The 18,425-nt window shown below is 51.4% G+C and overlaps 1 protein-coding gene across 6 annotated transcripts; it reads left to right on the forward strand.

Annotated features, from left to right (window-relative positions):
• The first annotated feature begins 2,564 nt into the window (after positions 1–2,564).
• MAVS (mitochondrial antiviral signaling protein) lies at positions 2,565–14,641 on the forward strand. 6 transcript variants are annotated; one of them, XM_012538887.3, is made up of 7 exons: positions 2,565–3,079; positions 6,701–6,891; positions 7,837–8,026; positions 9,330–9,502; positions 10,228–10,384; positions 12,284–12,756; positions 13,644–14,641. In XM_012538887.3, the coding sequence occupies exons 2-7, from the start codon at positions 6,775–6,777 to the stop codon at positions 14,091–14,093; spliced, it is 1,560 nt and encodes a 519-aa protein (XP_012394341.1). In that variant the 5' UTR covers positions 2,565–3,079; positions 6,701–6,774; the 3' UTR covers positions 14,094–14,641. The 6 variants fall into 6 exon arrangements, with proteins under 6 accessions (XP_012394341.1, XP_012394342.2, XP_049555444.1 ...); XM_012538888.3 differs by having other exon boundaries at positions 6,721–6,891; XM_049699487.1 differs by lacking the exon at positions 6,701–6,891 and having other exon boundaries at positions 2,566–3,079.
• Positions 14,642–18,425: the final 3,784 nt, after the last annotated feature.

Here is an 18,425-nt window from a genome sequence, read left to right on the forward strand (position 1 = left end):
TTTGCAAATATTTTCTCCCATTCTGAGGGTTGTCTTTTCATCTTGTTTATCGTTTCCTTTGCTGTGCAAGAGCTTTTAAGTTTCATTAGGTCTCATTTATTTATTTTTGTTTTTATTTCCATTTTCTAGGAGGTGGGTCTAAAAGGATCTTTCTGTGATTTATGTCATGGAGTGTTCTGCGTATGTTTTCCTCTAAGAGTTTTATAGTGTCTGGCCTTACATTTAGGTCTTTAATCCATTTTGAGTTTATTTTTGTGTATGGTGTTAGGGAGTGTTCTAATTTCATTCTTTTATATGTAGCTGTCCAGTTTTCCCAGCACCACTTATTGAAGAGGCTGCCTTTTCTCCATTGTATATTCTTGCCTCCTTTATCAAAGATAAGGTGACCATATGTGCGTGGGTTTATCTCTGGCAGGCGGATTCTTAACGACTGCGCCACCAGGGAAGTCCGTAGAATTAGTGCTTTTTTAAGAGAGCTCCCTTGCTCCTTCTGCCTTCTGAGGACACAGTGAGAAGACTGAGTCTGTGAACAAGGAAGACAGCTCTTACCAGACACCTAATCTGTTGGCACCTTGATCTTGGACTTCCCAGCCTCCAGAACCAAGAAATAAATGTTTGTTGTATAAGCCACCCAGCCTATGGTATTTTTGTTAGATCAGCCCAAATGCAGTAAGTCAGTATCTCATTGTGTTTTTCAGGAAGCTGTATTTTTTAAAGCCTTGCAAAGACAGAGGATGACAACTGCATTTGAAAGCCAGTCACCATACTCCCAATGGTCTTCCTGCAAGAATTAGATATGAGGTCACTGAATTTGGGGTGGGTAGCAAGCAGGAGTAAATTCTCAAACTAATCAACATTCACCCTGTCTTGGCTGAGCTGGCTTTATCACAGTTGAGTTCAGGTGTGATGTTAACAACATTTTGTAAATGCTGAATGTTGTGAAATATCCACAGGGTTACTACATAAAGTAATAAAATCTCATCTGAATGGTGTTCAGGCATCTTTCTACGATTCAGTTTGGTACCACTGATTTTGGAGACAGGTGTGTGCTCAGGCATTTGCAAGTGATCTCAGCCAAACCTCTTAGCCCTTAGTTGTCTATCATTATTTTTTAAGTTTAAAAAAATTTTTTTTATTATTTTGAAAAAATTTATTATTTATTTATTTATTTATTTTTGGCTGTGTTGGGTCTTCGTTGCCGCGCACTGGCTTTCTCTAGTTACGGCGAGCGGGGGCTACTCTTTGTTGAGGTGCCCAGGTGTCTCATTGCGGTGGCTTCTCTTGTTCCGGAGCATGGGATCTAGGTGTGTGGGCTTCAATAGTTGTGGTACAGGGGTTCAGTAGTTGTGGCTCGTGGGTTCTATAATTCAGGCTCAGTAGTTGTGATACAGGGGCTTAGTTGCTCCGTGGCATGTGGGATCTTTCAGGACCAAGGCTCAAACCCATCCCCTGCATTGGCAGGTGGATTCTTAACCACTGCACCACCAGGGAAGCCCTGTCTTTCTTTTCAAAGTTGCAGTATAAAGTGTAACAACACTTTTTCTAAAAGAATTTTTTTTGATGTGACTTTTTTTTTAAGTCTTTATTGAACTTGTCACAACATTGCTTCTGTTCTATGTTTTGGCCTTTTTTTGGCCACGAGGCATGTGGGATCTTAGCTCCCCGACCAGGGATCGAACCTGCACCCCCTGCATTGAAAGGCAAAGTCTTCACCACTGGACCGCCAGGGAAGTCCTAAAAAGTGTAACAATCTTAAGTGTACAGATGATGTATTTTTACATATGTGCAAGCCCAGGTACCCACCACTCACATCAAGATATTGAACATTTCCATCACTCCAGAAGGCTCTTTTGTACCCACTCCTCAACATTCCCCAGAGGTAACCAGTGATATGATTTCTGTTTATGTAGACGAGTTTTGCCTGATTTAGAACCTTATCGTACCTTGTGGCTGGGAACAGACAGCATGTACTTTTTGTGCTGGGCTTGTTTAGCCATGTTGCCCATTCATCCTGGTAAGATTCATGCATGTTGTATCGATAGTTTTTCGCCTTTGTTGTTTTTCACTTCTGTGTACACCACAGTTTGTCTCTCCATTCTATTAATGGACATTTGGGTTGTTTCCAGAGTTTGCCTATTGTCAATACAGCCACTATGAACATTATCTATTGTGCATGTTTCCAGGTGGACTCATAGGTCAACCAGGAGTGATTGCTGGGTGATAGGGTTGGCATATGTTTAACTTAAGAACTGCCAAACGTTTTTCCAAATCTTTTTTTTTTTCCAAATCTTTTAATCTTTCTTTAAAATAGGAAAAAATAAACCTCTACCTGGTTATTTTGCGGATATTTAATGGGCCCTAAGGTATAAGACTTTAAGTCTGTACCTGGAACTCAGTGGGCACTCAGTAATTGCTGGCCTCTGGCCCAGCAGAGGAAGGGCGAGGTGGTAGGCGAGCACTGCCGTGAGGTACCGCCCTAAATCATTGATCGGAGGAGGCCTTTCCCACGCAGCACTCAAGGCCCACAACCTGCGAGCCGGGCGAGCCAACCTTGGCGCCCCTGCCCTGCATACAGCTACATGCCCCGATCCTGCCTCCTCAGGTCCAGAATGAGTGTCGCCTGGCTGGGCACTCATACCCTTGTGAACTCTGCGTGACACCGGACGTTTGTTGAGCACTGACTGTGTGCTTAGGCCCTGGGCGTCCAGGAGCGAACTACATAAAGACCCTCACCCCTCAAATTACTCGGCGGAAGGAGGGGGTAGCTTCGCGTGGGAAGCGTCGGGATCGAGCCCACCACGGTTTCTACTTGGTTTCTAGTCAGACCCTGGGCTTCCCCTGGAAGTTGCTCGAGACGAAGACGGAAAGATCATCTGCACTTTCGTGGACTTAGTAGGAACCCAGGTCTGTCCCAAGCGCGCGTCCAGAGCCTCGAGGCCCCGCAAACCGAGGCCAAGTGCCCGCCCCCGCTGTCTGCCCAATGGCCGCGCGGCCCTACCCCCCGCCCTTCCCTCCCTGCAGGGGAGGGTTCCCGGCTGTCCGCGACTGGAGGCAGGTCGCCGGGTCGTGGCTACCCAAGGTAAGATCGTCACCTTGGGAGCTCGGTCCTCTGGACTCAGGGCGCACAGATGCCTTTCGGGGAGGTGGTACGCGGCGCAGGAGCCGAGTGGGACTAGGAGTCCGCCGGGGTGCACGGGGCTTGGGGCGCGCGGGGAGCTGGGAAGAGCAGGTACTAACGCATAGGGTGTTCGGGGCAGCGAGAGCTCCGTGCACCGCATCCAGCACCGGGGGCTCGGGAGGTGGGTGGCGCGGGCGCCTGCTCGGGCTGGAGGGGAGGTTGGGCCGGAAGGAGAAGGGCGCTGGCTACTGAGCTCCTCCAGTTGCCCACAGGCCCAGGGTGACTCCCAGGCGAGGCCTAGCCCGGGTGCGCCAATCTCTGGCGGCCGCGCTTTTGGCGGTCGCGGACTGCCGCCCTCCCTTGGTTCTTGGTTGTTTTCGGTGGTTCAGAACAGCCTCCCGGTCCTCCGCGGACCTGGGTCTGGCCCGGGAATTCAGGAATAGGAGCCGAGACTGTGAGGCCTCGCCCCTTCCGGGAGGGCGGAGCGCTCTGAACTCAGCTTCTGGCGCAGTCGGGTCAGAGCTCTCCTAGACGCGACGGTCAGGAACTATCCGCCCCACATCTTATCTGAGGCCGGAAGGAGGTGCCTGGAAAACACTGGAAAAAACAAAACCGACATTCTTCGTTTGGAGGCTCAAAAACATCTGGAAGGACATCTGGAAGAACCTGAGAACCCGGCTGTTGTGGAGGGCAGGGTTAGAACGTCCTCAGACGTGTCCGAAAGATTTCCATACCTCGCAAGAGAAGGGACTAAATAGTGCATCTTCCGAGGCACACAGTCACTTAGCGACCCCCCTCACCCAGGCAGTGGCCTTGGCCCCTTCCAGGGCTTGAAGGCAGGGGGCTGTGTGAGTCTCACTTGCCGCAGGGGTCTCTAAGCCCTGCAAGGTGTATGGTGAGCTGCAATGAGGCAGCAAGTCCTGGGTTCAAATCCTGTTAGGCCACTGGTCAGCTGTGCAACTTGGCATCGCTTGTCCTCTTGGGATTGTGGCAAGAATTAAATGAAAGAAACTTAGGATGTGCCTGCCTATAGTGGACCCTCAATAAATGTGAACAAATATGGGCTTCCTTTCTTTTTGGTTGGACAATTACATACACCCATACTCCCCAAACTCTTTGCCTCAAAGGCTGAGGCTGGGATGCAGAAGAATGTATCACCTGACTCTCTCCTGGTACTTCTCTGGGTCCCATGGGAGGGAAGGAGGGATCTGTTCGCCACCACAGAGTTGTTCCCCCGCCCCACCTCTCTGATCCTCTTGATTTCTGTCACTGGTACTCACCCCACCAGGAATGTAGCACCTGGTGGTTGGCAAAGCAGGTCATGCAGCATGTGGCTATGAGGCTGGTGGGCTGCAGGTAGGCAGGACTACTGCTCCATTTCCCATGTGGCAGGGGACTGGTGGCCTCAGCAGCTTCTGGGCACTCTCTACTCTGCAGCACTGTCTCTTAGAGGTCCCACCCAAGCTTGACATCCAAGTTTCTACTCCAGCCTGCCCCTCTCCTCTGCCCACTTCCCTCCCTGAAAACCCCTTTGGATATCCAATAGCATCTCAAGCTTCACTTGTTCAAAATGGAACTCTGGAGTCCTCTCTGCACCACTGCTTCTCCCCCAGACTCTCTGGCTTGCTAAGTGGCACCCTCCATCCACCTAGTGCCTTGATTCTTCTCTCTCCTTCACCTCCCATATCCACAAAATACCAGGAATCCAGCCATCTCTTGCCACCGTCATGGTTACCATCCTGGCCATACCCATCATGTATTCCCTGCTGTGGCCTCCTGACTTGTCTCCCTGCTTCCATCCTGCCCTCTCCCCAGTCCAGGATCCTCACAACCACCACAGAGGTCTTTAACATAAATCAAATAAGTCAAATCAAATAAAATCCTCTCCCTTTCCTGCTCAGAGCCCTCCAATGGCTCCCTGTTTCACTCCAAATAAAACCCAAAGTCCCTTCCTATAATGCCCTACATTAGTGGCCCTTCCCAACTTCCTTGACTTGAACTCTGCCCCTCCCCCTAGCTTTCTAAACCTGGACAACTCCAATCTACTTTCTATTCTTCAAACATGCCAAGCTTGTTTCACCTTAGGACTTCTCACTTGCTGTGCCCTCTGCCCAAAACACTGATCTTCTTACATTCGAGTTCAGCTCAAATGTCAGTTCAGAAAAGCTTCCCTCCCCATCCCAGTTCAAGCAGCATGCCCTTCTTCAGGGGCTCTGTCTCACTATCTGCTTTATTTTCTCTGTAACCTTTATTACTGTCTGGAATTCTTATTTATGTGTATGTTTTCTGATTTGTTATCTGTCTCATTCCAGTAGAATGTAAATTGGATGGTGGCAGAGATCTTGTCTGTCTTATTCCCTGCAGCTCTCTCCCATGAGAAAGGCAAATAAGAAACAAGCAAACAAACAGATCTATAATTGAAAATTGTGTTAAGTGCTACATAAGCAACCTGCGGCAATTGATTCTATTGGGGGTACTTTTAAATTTCAGGCTTATAAGGCTGAACTACTGTATTGTCAAAACAACCTCTCTGAGCCATTTTAGGGGTGAGGACAAGCCTGGAAAAGGCTGATAACTTGCCTGGGGTCACACCCAGAAGTGGAACTCAGCCTCCTACTGAAAAAATATGTATGTAGGGCTTCTCTGGTGGTGCAGTGGTTAAGAATCTGCCTGCCAATGTAGGGGACACAGGTTCGAGCCCTAGTCCGGAAAGATCCCACATGCTGCGCAGAAACTAAGCCCATGCGCCACAGCTACTGAGCCTGAGCTCTAGAGCCTGCGAGCCACAACTACTGAACCCGTGTGCTACAACTACTGAAGCCCGTGTGCCTAGAGCCCGTGCTCTGCAACAAGAGAAGCCACCAAAATGAGAAGCCTGTGCACCTCAACGAAGAGTAGCCCCCGCTCGTTGCAACTAGAGAGAGCCCGTGTGCAGCAATGAAGACCCAACACAGCCAAAAATTTAAAAAAAAAAATTTTTTTTTAATTTAAAAAATGTGTGTAGCAAGCTTTAGTGTAATGGTGGGCCTGCAGTCATGTTCTGGGAAGAACCTGATCCCAGATCCTGAAGACCTCAGTTCTTTGCTCTTCTACTCACTAGCAAGTCCCCTTAATTCCTTGGTGCTTCATTTTCTTCACGGTAAGAATAGGATAGATCCTATTATTATGTTGGGTGCCTTCTCCTCTTCCCCATCCTCTCCCTCCTACCCCTCCTCCTCCCTCTCCTCCCCTTCCCCCTCAGTATACTCCAAAGGAGCAACACTTCTAGGCGGTGCCCTTTTGCTATCAGAAGCTAGGGGCACATTCAGACCTGGGGATAATGGGGCAGGAGCCAGAGCTCTCCCCAACAATGACCGACCTGCAGGGCAGAAATGGGCCCTAGGTCTTCTAGATCTGATTTTTTTTTTTTTCACCAATTTGTTTTTAGGCAAATTCATTGAGGGCCTCTGAGACTTAGGCAGTAAAATAGGATGATTAAAGAAAAGAGCAAAAATTCCAAAGAGTTGAAAAAGAAAGAGAGAATTGCCTTTTGTCCAACTCCACTCCCAACTCTGTTGCCATGTGTGGTCTGTTTTCTTCCAGTCTTTTTTCCTCTCTCTCAGTCCATCCACCCTTCATGGGCCAGAGCCCTCTGCCACTTCAGAACCCAGACAGCGATGACGTTTGCTGAGGACAAGACTTATCAGTATATCCGCGACCATCATGGCAATTTTTGCAATATTCATGTTCTGGAGATTCTGCCTTACCTATCCTGCCTCACAATAAGTGACCAGGTGAGCCGGGGCGTGACAACCAGGCATGGACTGGGGGCAGGGCTGTGGAATTCATAGCTTCTCCCAAGCCAGGACCAACTCCTTCCTTCTCTGTTGTATCTTGCTTCCCATCCTTGACAGTTTTCTAACTTTCAGAATGAAGTGTGGCTCAGGGTGTCCTTTCCAACCTCACTGAGCTCCCTCTTGTGTCGTTTTGGTATAGTGCTCCAAAATATGGCACTGAGATTTCTGGGCTTGGGACCCCTCACCCACTTTCATCGGAACCTTCTTTTTCTTTATCTCTTTTGTCCTTGTTCCTGTTTAGTTTCAATTGCATTCTCCTAGTCATGGGACCCATCCTGGCAGGGCGCCTGGGGCTCAACTTTGAGAGTCTTTGGGAGCCAGACTGTGCTAGCTCCCTCAGCACTTGCTGTGGGCCCCTAGTGAAGTGAGCCTGGCCCCTCCCAGTTTTAGCTGTCCCCACATTGAACCCTGAGGCCTCCCTCTGCTTCCTCCATGCAGATACCGGTGGTATGTGAGTTTGTGGCTGGTAGGGTTTGGCTCCTCCCTCTTGTATTTTGGTGTTTGTGGGAATACCTTGCCATTTAGTTCTGCAGTAAATGTTTTCTGTGAGTTTTTTTTTTTTTTTTTCCTGTGGGTTTTTGTTTCTGCTATCTGGTTGCTTGTTTGTATGTGCTAAGCCTCAGTTTCCTCATCAGTACAGTAGGGGTAATAATAGCATTAAATAAGATAATTCATGCAAAGCCCTGAGCAGAGAGCCTGGGACACAGTAAGGCCTATTTCCTGGACCTTTAAACTTGGGCTTAAACTCTGGCCTTGTCCTGGGCTCTGACTCAGTTTCAGATGGTTGCTTCCATCTTGTAGCTTTCTAGGTACCTCCATCTGCAGCTGTCCCCTCCAGAGTGGGGAGGGGGTTAGGGCTACCAGGCTTGAGCTTGGTGGCAGGGCTGTGTCTTTCAGGACCGACTGCGGGCCTCCTATGAGCGCTGGGGGAACCAGGGCACTCTCTGGGACCTCTTCAACAGCCTTCGGCGGAGGAACGGCTGGGTGCCTTCCTTCATTGGGGCACTGAGGGCCTGTGAACTGTCCAGTCTCGCTGATGAAGTGGACCGAGTCTACCAGAGCAACCTGCTACGTGAGCCTCCCACCTTGGCCCTTCTTCTGGAACTCCTGTCTGATTCCCTGGCCTCCACTCTCCCTCTCCTCTCACCCCATACCTGCTGTCTTCATCTCTCATCCTCCCTCCCATCACTCCTGGGCAGTGGACAAACCTGAGTGTAGATCCATGCTTTGCCACTTATTAATCTTTATTAACCCTTTGGCCAAGCCCCTTTATTCCCTAAGTCTCAGTCTTCTTCTCTGTAAAATGGGGCTAATGGCAACATTTACCTTGTAGGGCTGCAGTGGGTACCATGGGATGATGGCATGTTGAGTGCTTAGCTGGGGCTGGGTACCTTCCATGTGCTCAGCAAATGGAGCCTCCTCTAATTTTTGTGGCTGTGATGTTTGCCTCCCACGCTTTTCTCATTTCCTCCCGTCTACTCTCCCTCAGTTTGCCTTCCCTCTCTTTGCTCATCTCTTCTCTCCCCCTCCCTTCACTGTCTCTTCTTTCTTCCTCATGGGCTCCTTACTTCCTTTCCCCTCATCTCTTCCCCTCCCACTGGTTTCCCCTAGAGCCTCCTTAGCTGCCTCCCACCCCCGCAGCTGCCCAGTTATCCCTCAAAGCCCTCTCAATGCTCCCTGCCAGGCCAAGTACTCAGAGGGGGTCTGCTGAGGCCAGGGTCTCAGGGGCTGAGGCAGGAAGAAAATTCACACCAGCCCTATATATATTTCAGACTAGAGACAATTCCTGAGACACTGCTCAGATTTACAGCCTTAAAATATCCCCATGTTTGCCTTTCTTTTTTTTCCTCCCCCTCCCTTCCTTCCTCCCCTCCTTCCTTTCTAACATCTCTTCATTTGTGGAGATTACCAGTGATTCCCCCAGATAAAAACAGCTGTGGTAGGGCCAGGCGTGGATGTTGGGGGCAAAGGGGAGGGGCTGAGGAGGAAGCTTTAGGTCAGGGGTCAGATAGTGGTGAAAGCCACCCACGAGGAGGAGAAGAAAGCCACGGTGTCCCAGAATGCCTGGGGAAAGAGAAGTGGTGACTGCTGACACAGTCTGGGTGGTGAGAGGCCTGCGAGGTGCCCCCAACACTCTCACTTCCCCCACTACTCCTCCTACCTCTCCTTGTCCTCTCCACCACCACTCCCTCCGATACCTGCCTCCTGCTTCGGGAAGCTGGTCTCCTCTGAGGAGTACTGCCCACGTCAGGATAGAGTTTGATGCTGTGGGGGACTGATAGCCATGGACCTGGAGTTCTAGGAGCACCCAGGCCTCTCTTGTCACTGAGAGCACCCCAATTCCTCCTTGACATCACAATATCTTTGTCCTTCAGGGAATCCGAACAACTCCCCATCCCCACTGGAGCGGCCATCAGTTCCTGCTGGGGTTCCAGGGCCATCCACACCTGCTGTGGCCCCCAGCATCCCCTGCAATGGCTACAGAGAGGACGAGCCAAGTTACCCTATGCCTGTCCAGGACACCCAGTCACCAGAGTCCCTGGGAGAGGTGTGTCCTCACGATCTACCTTGAACCTCCTGCTTTTGTGTTCCCGTCTGCCCACTTCTGCTCACCCAGCCTTCTGGAAGTCCCCGACAAATCATGCCTAATCTCTGCTCAGAACCCCAGGGCTCCCCCAATATGGATCTGCCCCAGCTCCCGGACTGCCAACCAGGTCTTCACTATGTGGCAGCCCCCACCCCTCTGTCATCAGCCAGCTGTGAGGTCACAATTCTGAGGTCTTTGCAGTGGTCCATGTGAGATGTTGAGCTGGGTCAAGGGATCAGGGGATGACCAGATGAGGGAGAGTGAGGGAGCAGGAGGTGATGGGGGAAGGGGGGGATGTTTGGAGCTGTAATCATTGCCAGTAAAGTTTGGGGGTTAAGATGACTGATTCTATTGGGATAGGATGAGTGGGCAGTGAGGTGTCCAGGAGACACCACTTGGACTTGAAGCATAAGAAAGGGGTCTGTGCAGTGGCCCCAAAGATGGGGACCTTTCTTTAGGGCCAGACAGATGAATAGGGACCCCCCCATAGGATGATTTTCTATGAGGTGGCTTCAAAGTCACCTGCAGATAGAAGTCCTGGCAATGACCAAAGCCGAGGCAAGGGCTTCCTTGGTCCTGTGCTTCATGGCATGGGCTGTGGCCTGTAGGAGCCGTCCCAAGCATAAGCTGCCCTTTGCCAGCTCCTGGGAGAAGCAACTGCCTTATTCATATATTCCTTCGTGCAGAGTTCGAAGAAAGCCCCACAGCCACCCAGCCCTGGGGCTGTCCTCAAGAGGCTGGGTGGCCCCCTGCAGCCCTCATCTGACACGGTGGCCCTCAGCCCTCTGACCTGCAGTGGACATCAGGAGCAAGACACAGAACTGGGCACTACCCACACAGCAGGTATGCATGGACCCTGGAGTTATAGGGCCTTTCTGACCTCCCATTGAGGGTAAGGGTTAGAGTTGCCCCTCTGGTTTTCTTAGACAGGAGGCAAAGGTGGTATTCCCCAGGGAAATGAGTTCACCCCAGGGAACAACCCAGTTCCTCAGAGGGCATATTGGTTAGTATTTGCTTTGTAACATACAATCCCAAAATTTAGTAGCTTAAAATACGACTATTTACTTAGCTCATGATTGTGTGGGTCAGCAATTTGGGCTGGCTCAGATGGGCTGAATTCCCTCTTATATATGCATCAGGGTACATATAAGCTGTTTACGGCTGTTGGCTGGGGCACCTCAGTTCTCTTCTATGAGTCTCTTACCTTCCAGCAGTCAAGCCCATTTCATATACCTGAGCAGAGTTCTGAGAGAGGGAGAGTGGGCTTCTGGGGCATAGGCTCAAAACTGGCGCAGTTTTCCTCCTGCCTCTTTCTGTGGGACAAAGCAAGTTACAAGGCCAGCCCAGCATCAAGGAGTAGAAAGATAGACTCCATCCCTACATGAGAGGACTGACAAGGTCACATTGCAGAGGGCGTGGATACAGGTAGAAGTGAATTAGGGCCATGCCTGCGCTATACCAAAGGGACTATGTAGGGAGCCACCAGGACCTGGAGGACAGTGCAAGAAGAGTACAGGGCTGGGCCAGCTGTTGTCAGGGAGCACTGCCCTACCCTAAAGGGGTCTCTAGCTCCCAGTGAATCACTAAAACTTTTCAGCCCCCAGGAGAAGTATGTTCTTCATCAGCCAAGGGCCTGGACCCTCATATCAGACATCTCAGGAATATAGTGCTATCTACTCTGATGTCTCAGGCTGGCATCTCTGCACCACTATTTCCCAAACTGTGTTCCACATGACAGTGATGCCCAGCCAGCCCACAGTGCCCACGGAATAGCCACAAGACACAGGAGCTCAGAGAAGCCACCTTAGCGTCCCATGCTTCTGTCACACCAAACTCTAACCCACGTATCCTTTTGCACTTTGCATTGTCAGCTTGCTGTGGAACATGTTTTCAAGAAATGCTGCTGTGGACCAGGGAGGCAGAGGGCACTTTGATTTCAGTATGAGTATGGACACAGGTCCCATGAGATTCTGTGGTGTTAGCTTTGGGATGGGGGGTGGTGGACATCAGAATCACTCCCGACCTTTGTCAGCTGTAGGGCCAGGCATGTGTGTTCTCAAGAGTTCCATGGTGAATCCTTATGTAGCTGCCTTTATGGACCATCACCACCTGCTCCCTCCTGATTCCCCCAGTTCAGACTCTCCTCCCAGGGGTGGCTTTGTCCCTGTACCCCCAAGCCCTTGGGCCTCCTAGAAGATTTGCACACACTGGGGGCTGACTGGGCCTCTGGTGCCACATGACTGGTGTGAGCTCTTCTAAGAAGAGCCATCCTGCTCCTCTTGCCCTGGCCTAGGATTGTTCCTGCTGAGAGGAAAGATGGCAGTGGGAGAAACATCCAGGATTCCACTTGTCTAAGGAGAGGATGGAAGAGGCAGACACAAGAGGAAAGGGGGGTGTCCTAGGCAGGAGAAGAAAAAGCAGAGAGGAAAATTAATAATGATTTTCAAGCTCCTAGACCCTGTTAAAGGGAGGGATCATTTTGCTCTTGTGAGAGAACATGTCAAGGACTGAGGAGGGACAGGACCAAGGATTTATCTGCAACCATTGGGCCTTCAGCCCTGGGAACCAAAGAGACTGTGGAGAGTCCTCCATGGGTAGGAGGTTGGGAGGCTTGGATGCAATAGGGATGGTGTGAGCTGGGACAGAGAGACCCTTCTCCAGCCCTCTGATCCCAAGGCCACTGTGATTTTAGGATAACACTCCTGTGGGTTTGTGTTTCTCATTTTGTTTTGCCACCTGCAGGCGTGGTCTCCAGTTTCACATCATCCTATGGGCCTGTGTCTCCGACTGTCTCCTTCCAGCCCTTGGTCCGTTCTACCCCCAGGGCAAGCTGCTTGCCTGGACCCCCAGTGTCAGCTCCATCTATTGGCACCTCCTCCTCCTCCACTGGCTTGGCCTCTGCAGGAGGTGCTGGTGACCAGGCTGAAGGTACCATCTGCTCCAGCGGGGCAGGGGTGCCCACCAACTCAGCATTTGGCAGCACAGTGCCTTCTAAGTTGTCCACCAGCTTGAAGCCCCCTGGTGCAATGCCCATTAATGTGCTCACCAGTCCAGCACCATCCAAATTGCCCATCAACTCAGTGCATTCTGGCGTGGTGCCACCCAAAGTGCCTACTGGCTTGGTGCCTGGCCACAGGAAACATATGTGCACGGTGCCCAGAAAGCTGCCTGCCAACACAGGGCCCACCATCAGGAACAGCAACAGACTTGTGGAGGTGAGTCCTCGCCCCTCCTAGCAGTGATCCAGGCCTCTTCCTTGTACCCTTTCCAGTCTCCATTCTGTCTCCAGCCTAGGCTGGTCCAGGGCTTCTTCTGAGGGCATAGGGACAGCTGAGACCTAGCCTCATCCAGACCTAACACCATGTCCTTTAGAGTAATAATAATCATTAGAACTCTTAAGTGTGAATGCTTCAGGAGGGTCAGGCTTGCTGGGCCACCTCCACTGGTCACATGGCATTAACCCATTTAGAGCTCACAGCTCCCTTTTAAGCTCATCAATACTATTTTGCAGGTGAGGAAACATTGAGGGGTAGAGCAGGGTAGCCTGTTTGCCTCGATGCCTTGCTCTTCACCACTGGGATATCTGGCCTGCCCCACCATGACCAGGGTTTTACAAACTGCAGTCCCAGCCCATCCATCTCTGACCCTAGCAGCCTCCACAGTTGCCTGCTCGGAGCCTGCACGTCTAACCCTACTGCTGCTGTCTGTCTGGAAGAACCAAGTCCATGGGGCCCCTTGGGTGCATGGTCTAGCCTCTGACCCTGTGGCTGCTTCATGGCCATCAAGCCCAGGCATAATGTCAAAGTAGATGGGGCCACACATGACCAAGTGCTCCCTGGCGTGGGAGTGAGCTCACAGGCAGACCAGTGAGTAGAGCTTTCAGCCCTGGAGGAGTTCACCACTGATGCTCCTACAGGGCCTTAGTCCCCTCCTCCCGCACTGTCCTCCTGCACCATCAGTGGGTTGAGTCCCCAAGAGAGGGTTGCCTCACAGCACTATGGGCTGGGAACTGAGGGGTTGGCCTGTTTTGGGAATGGGGCCACCCAACCTGGGCTTGCCCCCCACCATCCTCAGTCCCTCCAGTCCCTCCTTTCTTTCCCAGGAGACTCCAGCATCTCCAGCACCCACAGGTACTGCCACTGGAGGCACCTCGCCATGGCCAGATAGCAGCTCTGACTGCTGGGGCTCAGAGCTGGAGCTGAGCAAGCCTGGCAGGCTGGTATCCAGAATGGACAGCCAACCATTCTCGGGCTGCTCCGCAGACCTCGCCATCAGCCACAGTAACTCCCTGGGCGTGGGGCCTGACAACGCTCCGGAGGAAAACGAGTACGAGTCGGAGGACACCATTAGGATCCACGGGGGCCCCAGTACCCCCATCCTGGGGGACAGCCCTGGGACACACACGGCCCCAGAATTCCGGGAGGAGGAAGAGTTGGAGGAGTTGCTGGTGGTCAGGAACTTGCCCTGGGCTCCGTGGCTTGGGGTGGCCGTGGCTGGGGTGCTCCTAGCTGCGCTCCTGGCCACACTGTATCGGCGGCGCCCACTCCAGTGAAACTCCTGGGCCCTCCCTATCACGCATCTGCTCCCTTTCCCATGGTACATCTGCCTGAGCCATTGAGTTGAGCTGTCCCACCATCCTTGACGCTATCTCTGGGCTGGCAGAGGCTGGGTCAGAGGCGAGGCAGCATTTCCATCCCAGCTCCTGCCCTTGGCAGCTCCCCCACCATCCTTGGCTTTCTGGGCCCTGGGCTGCCCTGAGTGCTCCAGACCTCGCCCACCTGGCCATCTGGTTGTTGCCCTTATCCTCTGGAGGAGGTGCCCCCGTCTAGGCCTTATCCCTCTTTACCCAAGTGCAAGGATCAGGAGGTGCTACTGGAGACCGCAGGGGGTTGGAAACATCCCCCATCCTGCCCTGGTCCCTGGCAGCCAATGGGGGGGGGGTAGGAGACCCCACAGAACATCACTCCAGCCCCCAGTGGCCCAGCCTCAGGCTATTGCCCCAGGAGCAGCGGAGTGGCCCATCTTCAAAGACTTAGTCCCCTGCCTCTCTGGTTCCCCTCCCCTGCCACACAAGGTTGGGGAGGAGGTCTGGAGATTCCCATGGACCCCTGGGGAGCCCGATCAGGTGCTAGGCCTGAGGACCACCTAAGTGCCCCTCTCCAGCCTTCTCATCCTGGTCTCTGTTCTCTTCAGCTCCATATGGGGGTTGGAGAGGGAGCACATGCAGGGCAGAGCTCAGGCCAAGGTTTGGATTTCAGCTCCACCTCCTCTTGGGCTGTGTGGCCTTGGCAAATAATCAGCCTTCTCTGTTCTTGCTTACTCATGTGGACCCTGAGGATCATGGCTCATCCTTCACTGGGTTCTCCTGAGATTGAAGCATACACGTCTTTGTCAAGTGCCTGGTCCAGAGCAGGTGGCCACTAAATGCTTTTCTCACCTCTCCCTGCCCAGCCTGGTAGAGATGAGGGCATGAGAGGCAGAGTGCCCAGTGGGTAAGCGTGCACTGCTGCAGTGTAGGATGGCCTAAGCCTGCATCCCATCTTACTAACTCTGTGCTCTTGGGCAAGCTGTTAACCTCTCTGTGCCTGTTTTCTCATCTGTAAAATGGGGATGAATAGTAAAATTTTATGTATAGATATACATGTCCTAGTGTTGTGAGGATTAAATGAGTTTATCTATATAAATCTTAGAATGGTTCCTGACATTTCATTTACTAGGGGTGGATACATTATCTCTATTCAAATGTGGAGGGACTGGAGCACTTGGCCGTGCCTTTAGAAGCAGACCCAAACCCTACTGCCTATGCCCCTTTTATATTTGTCCCTTACTTTATTCCATGCACTGGGGAATTGTTGGGGAGTGAGGAGGGAGGCATGTCCACTGGGGCAACTGTGCAGGGTGGGGGCTAGGGTGCTGCCCAGCAGACAGACGGATTGAGGGATATCCTTGTGGGTTCATTCCTAGCAGCCATTGCTGGACAAGGGCCAGGCATAGGAGCCTCGGGAGCTACCTTCATTTCTGAGCTCTGCAAGGGATAGGAACTAGAACCCTGTGGAGACATAAGGGGTAGGGCTCACTGTGGCCCACCCCCAAACTGTCAGTCTGCAGGGTACTGCACCCTGCTCTGGCTGCTACAGCCTTTCTTTACGCTGCCCTCGGGGACTTCAGCAACCTAATGACCTCTACTTCCACCTCTGAGCTTCTCTTCAACCCTCTCTCCAAATGCAACCACCTGTACCCTGAAGCCAGGAGTGGTCCCTACCCAAGCTGTCTGCAACCACGCCCCATCACTCTTGCTCTTAACCCTCTGTGCTGCTTCCTCCCTCCCAGGTACCCAGGTCAGTGAACAGTTCATGAATACGTACTGGTTTTAATGTGTTACCCTCCCAAGGTAGCTTTAGAAAAAAGTATCTCAAGAAAGCAGCTTGTAGACCCAAAATATGCTACTTAAATGGTAGAATTTTAAGCACAGTGACCAGCCATGTGGGAGATACCTTTGGGTAAGGTGTGTAGGAAACATTTAGGGACCATCCTGGCACATTTCAAATTATGCTGCTCAGAAGCCCTGACTTGGCCTGCATTGAACAGCATTCCTATTTTGGCTGTTGTCAATAAAATGTCAACTTCAAGGAGGATTGGGAATTGGCCTGTGGCCAGGAGAGGGCTTGGGGTAGTTGATAAGAGAGATGGGGAAGCACCCTTTACCTCGGTGTAAAGGCCGGGGTGGGGCCAGAGGGCCCAGTGCCATCCTAAGCGCTTAAGGGCAGACTCAGCAGTAGCCAAGGTACCTACATATAAATCCCTCTCCATCTTTTCTCTCTCTCCTGTTGAAACGTTTCCTTCAAAGCCCAAGAGCTACCACTGCTTCTCTTTCCCTGGGAAACACCTGCCGATTCTGCTTGATGACCCACCGAAGCCAGACTAATACCACACTCTCACCTTGTTTCCCTGGTTGGATGTGCTCAGATTTAATTGATTTGGGAGAATTTCTAGTCAAAGATCAGCAAGAGGGCTTCCCTGGTGGCGCAGTGGTTGGGAGTCCGCCTGCCGATGCAGGGGACACGGGTTCGTGCCCCGAACCGGGAAGATCCCACATGCCGCGGAGCGGCTGGGCCCGTGAGCCATGGCCACGGGGCCTGCGCGTCCGGAGCCTGTGCTCCGCAACAGGAGAGGCCACAACAGTGAGAGGCCCGCGTACAGCAAAAAAAAAAAAAAAAAAAAAAATCAGCAAGATGCCCTTTACTCTTTCAGGCCATGGATTATTCATAGCTTCTTTTTTATGGAAAGCTTTTAAGCACACACTGAAGTACAGAAACTAGAATAATTACCTCTCCCCTCCACGTGCCCATTACACACCTTCAATAATTATGGACTCATGGATAGTCTTGTTCATCCCTGCCTGATTCCCCCTTTTCTGTACAGGTTCTTTTTGTAAGTCAGAAAGTGAAGAGTTCAGAAAGTCAAGGGAAAGACTTGGGACAGGAGGATTCTGTGGCAAAGGCCCTCTTTTTTCTTCCAAGGCATTCCCCTCTTGGTTTCTTGGCCTCAGTGGGTGACATCCCTCTTGAACCAGTTCAAAGCGTGAGTAGCACTGGTTCCGTCTTAGGAGGAGAGAACCAGAGGAGGTTCCTTCACTGACAAGCTCCTTGGAAGTATCTGGCTACTGCTTCTGTCCCAGAGAGGTGACGATTGACGGGTGTGTCCAGTGGCAGTTTGCCCCATTGCACGAGGAGTCTCCTTTAGGCTCTGACAAAGCCCTTCCAGCAGGCAGAAATTCCCATTCTTGGCCAGATTCAAACTTCACAGCATGTGTCCTGCTCTTATAGGAGTCTCCTTAGAAATGGAGTCATTCAAGCCTTGAGGTCCCTTGCTTTCTACCAATGCACTATCGTGAAGCTGATGGCCAAGGAACACCTCCACCCCCACCTTCAGGGAGAGTAGTGTTCAGGGTCCCTGGGCTAGTCTGTGCTGGAAGTGATAGCTCTTTATGGATAAAAATCACATGTTCCCCTTTCTGCTCTTTTCCATGTAGCCCAGGGCCATGAAGTTCACACTTGGTGCAGGGCATGGTCACTCAGCACTCCTCATCCCTGCTGCTGCTGCTGTTAATAACAGCAATAATAAAAAGTGCTACCACTTACCCCATACCTTTTTGCATACCAGGTGCTGGGCTAGGTGCCTTACATGTATTAACTTGTTTAATCCTCACAATGACCCTATGAAACGGATACAAGTATGACCCAATTTACAGCTGATCTGCAAGACTGGGAGAGACAAAGGACCAGAGGGGACAATGCAAGGGAAGACTCTGGCCTGTGGGCCCCAGAGTTGGATGTTCTCCATGCCCATGACCCACAGCTGATCAGGTGTCTGGAGCCTGGGACCCCATTTAAAGTAAAATTTCACACCATCACATCTCTGCCCGGTGTGCCAAGATCTGGCACCTGCTATAATAGTGTAATGATGTGCAATATATAATTAATATAGTCTCAGGGATGCTGTGACAATATGAATATAATCATCTTGTATGTGCCCAGGCTCAATGGCCTGAGGCTGAATGAGGTGAGGCAGCTGGAGGTCAGTTTGGTTTAGCAGATATTGTTTGTTAAAGGATTCCCCTGTGCCAGGTCTAAGGCCTAAAATGAGTAAGACACCTGCATACACTCCAGTGGTCGGGAATGACTCACAAAGTATGGTGGAGACATATAGGCTTTCATATCATTTATTTCACGTATTTATACAACAGATATTTATTTTGCTCCTACTGAGTGCAGAGTATGGGGACAGGCCTTGGAGAGACACAATAATAATGCAAAAAGCCCACCTTAAGTGCCCCCTTCTATCACCCACTGTCTCCAATATAATTGTGAGTGGTCTAAAGGAG

The sequence above is a fragment of the Orcinus orca genome, chromosome 16 (genome assembly GCF_937001465.1).
Source record: "Orcinus orca chromosome 16, mOrcOrc1.1, whole genome shotgun sequence".
Taxonomy (NCBI): Eukaryota; Metazoa; Chordata; class Mammalia; order Artiodactyla; family Delphinidae; genus Orcinus; species Orcinus orca.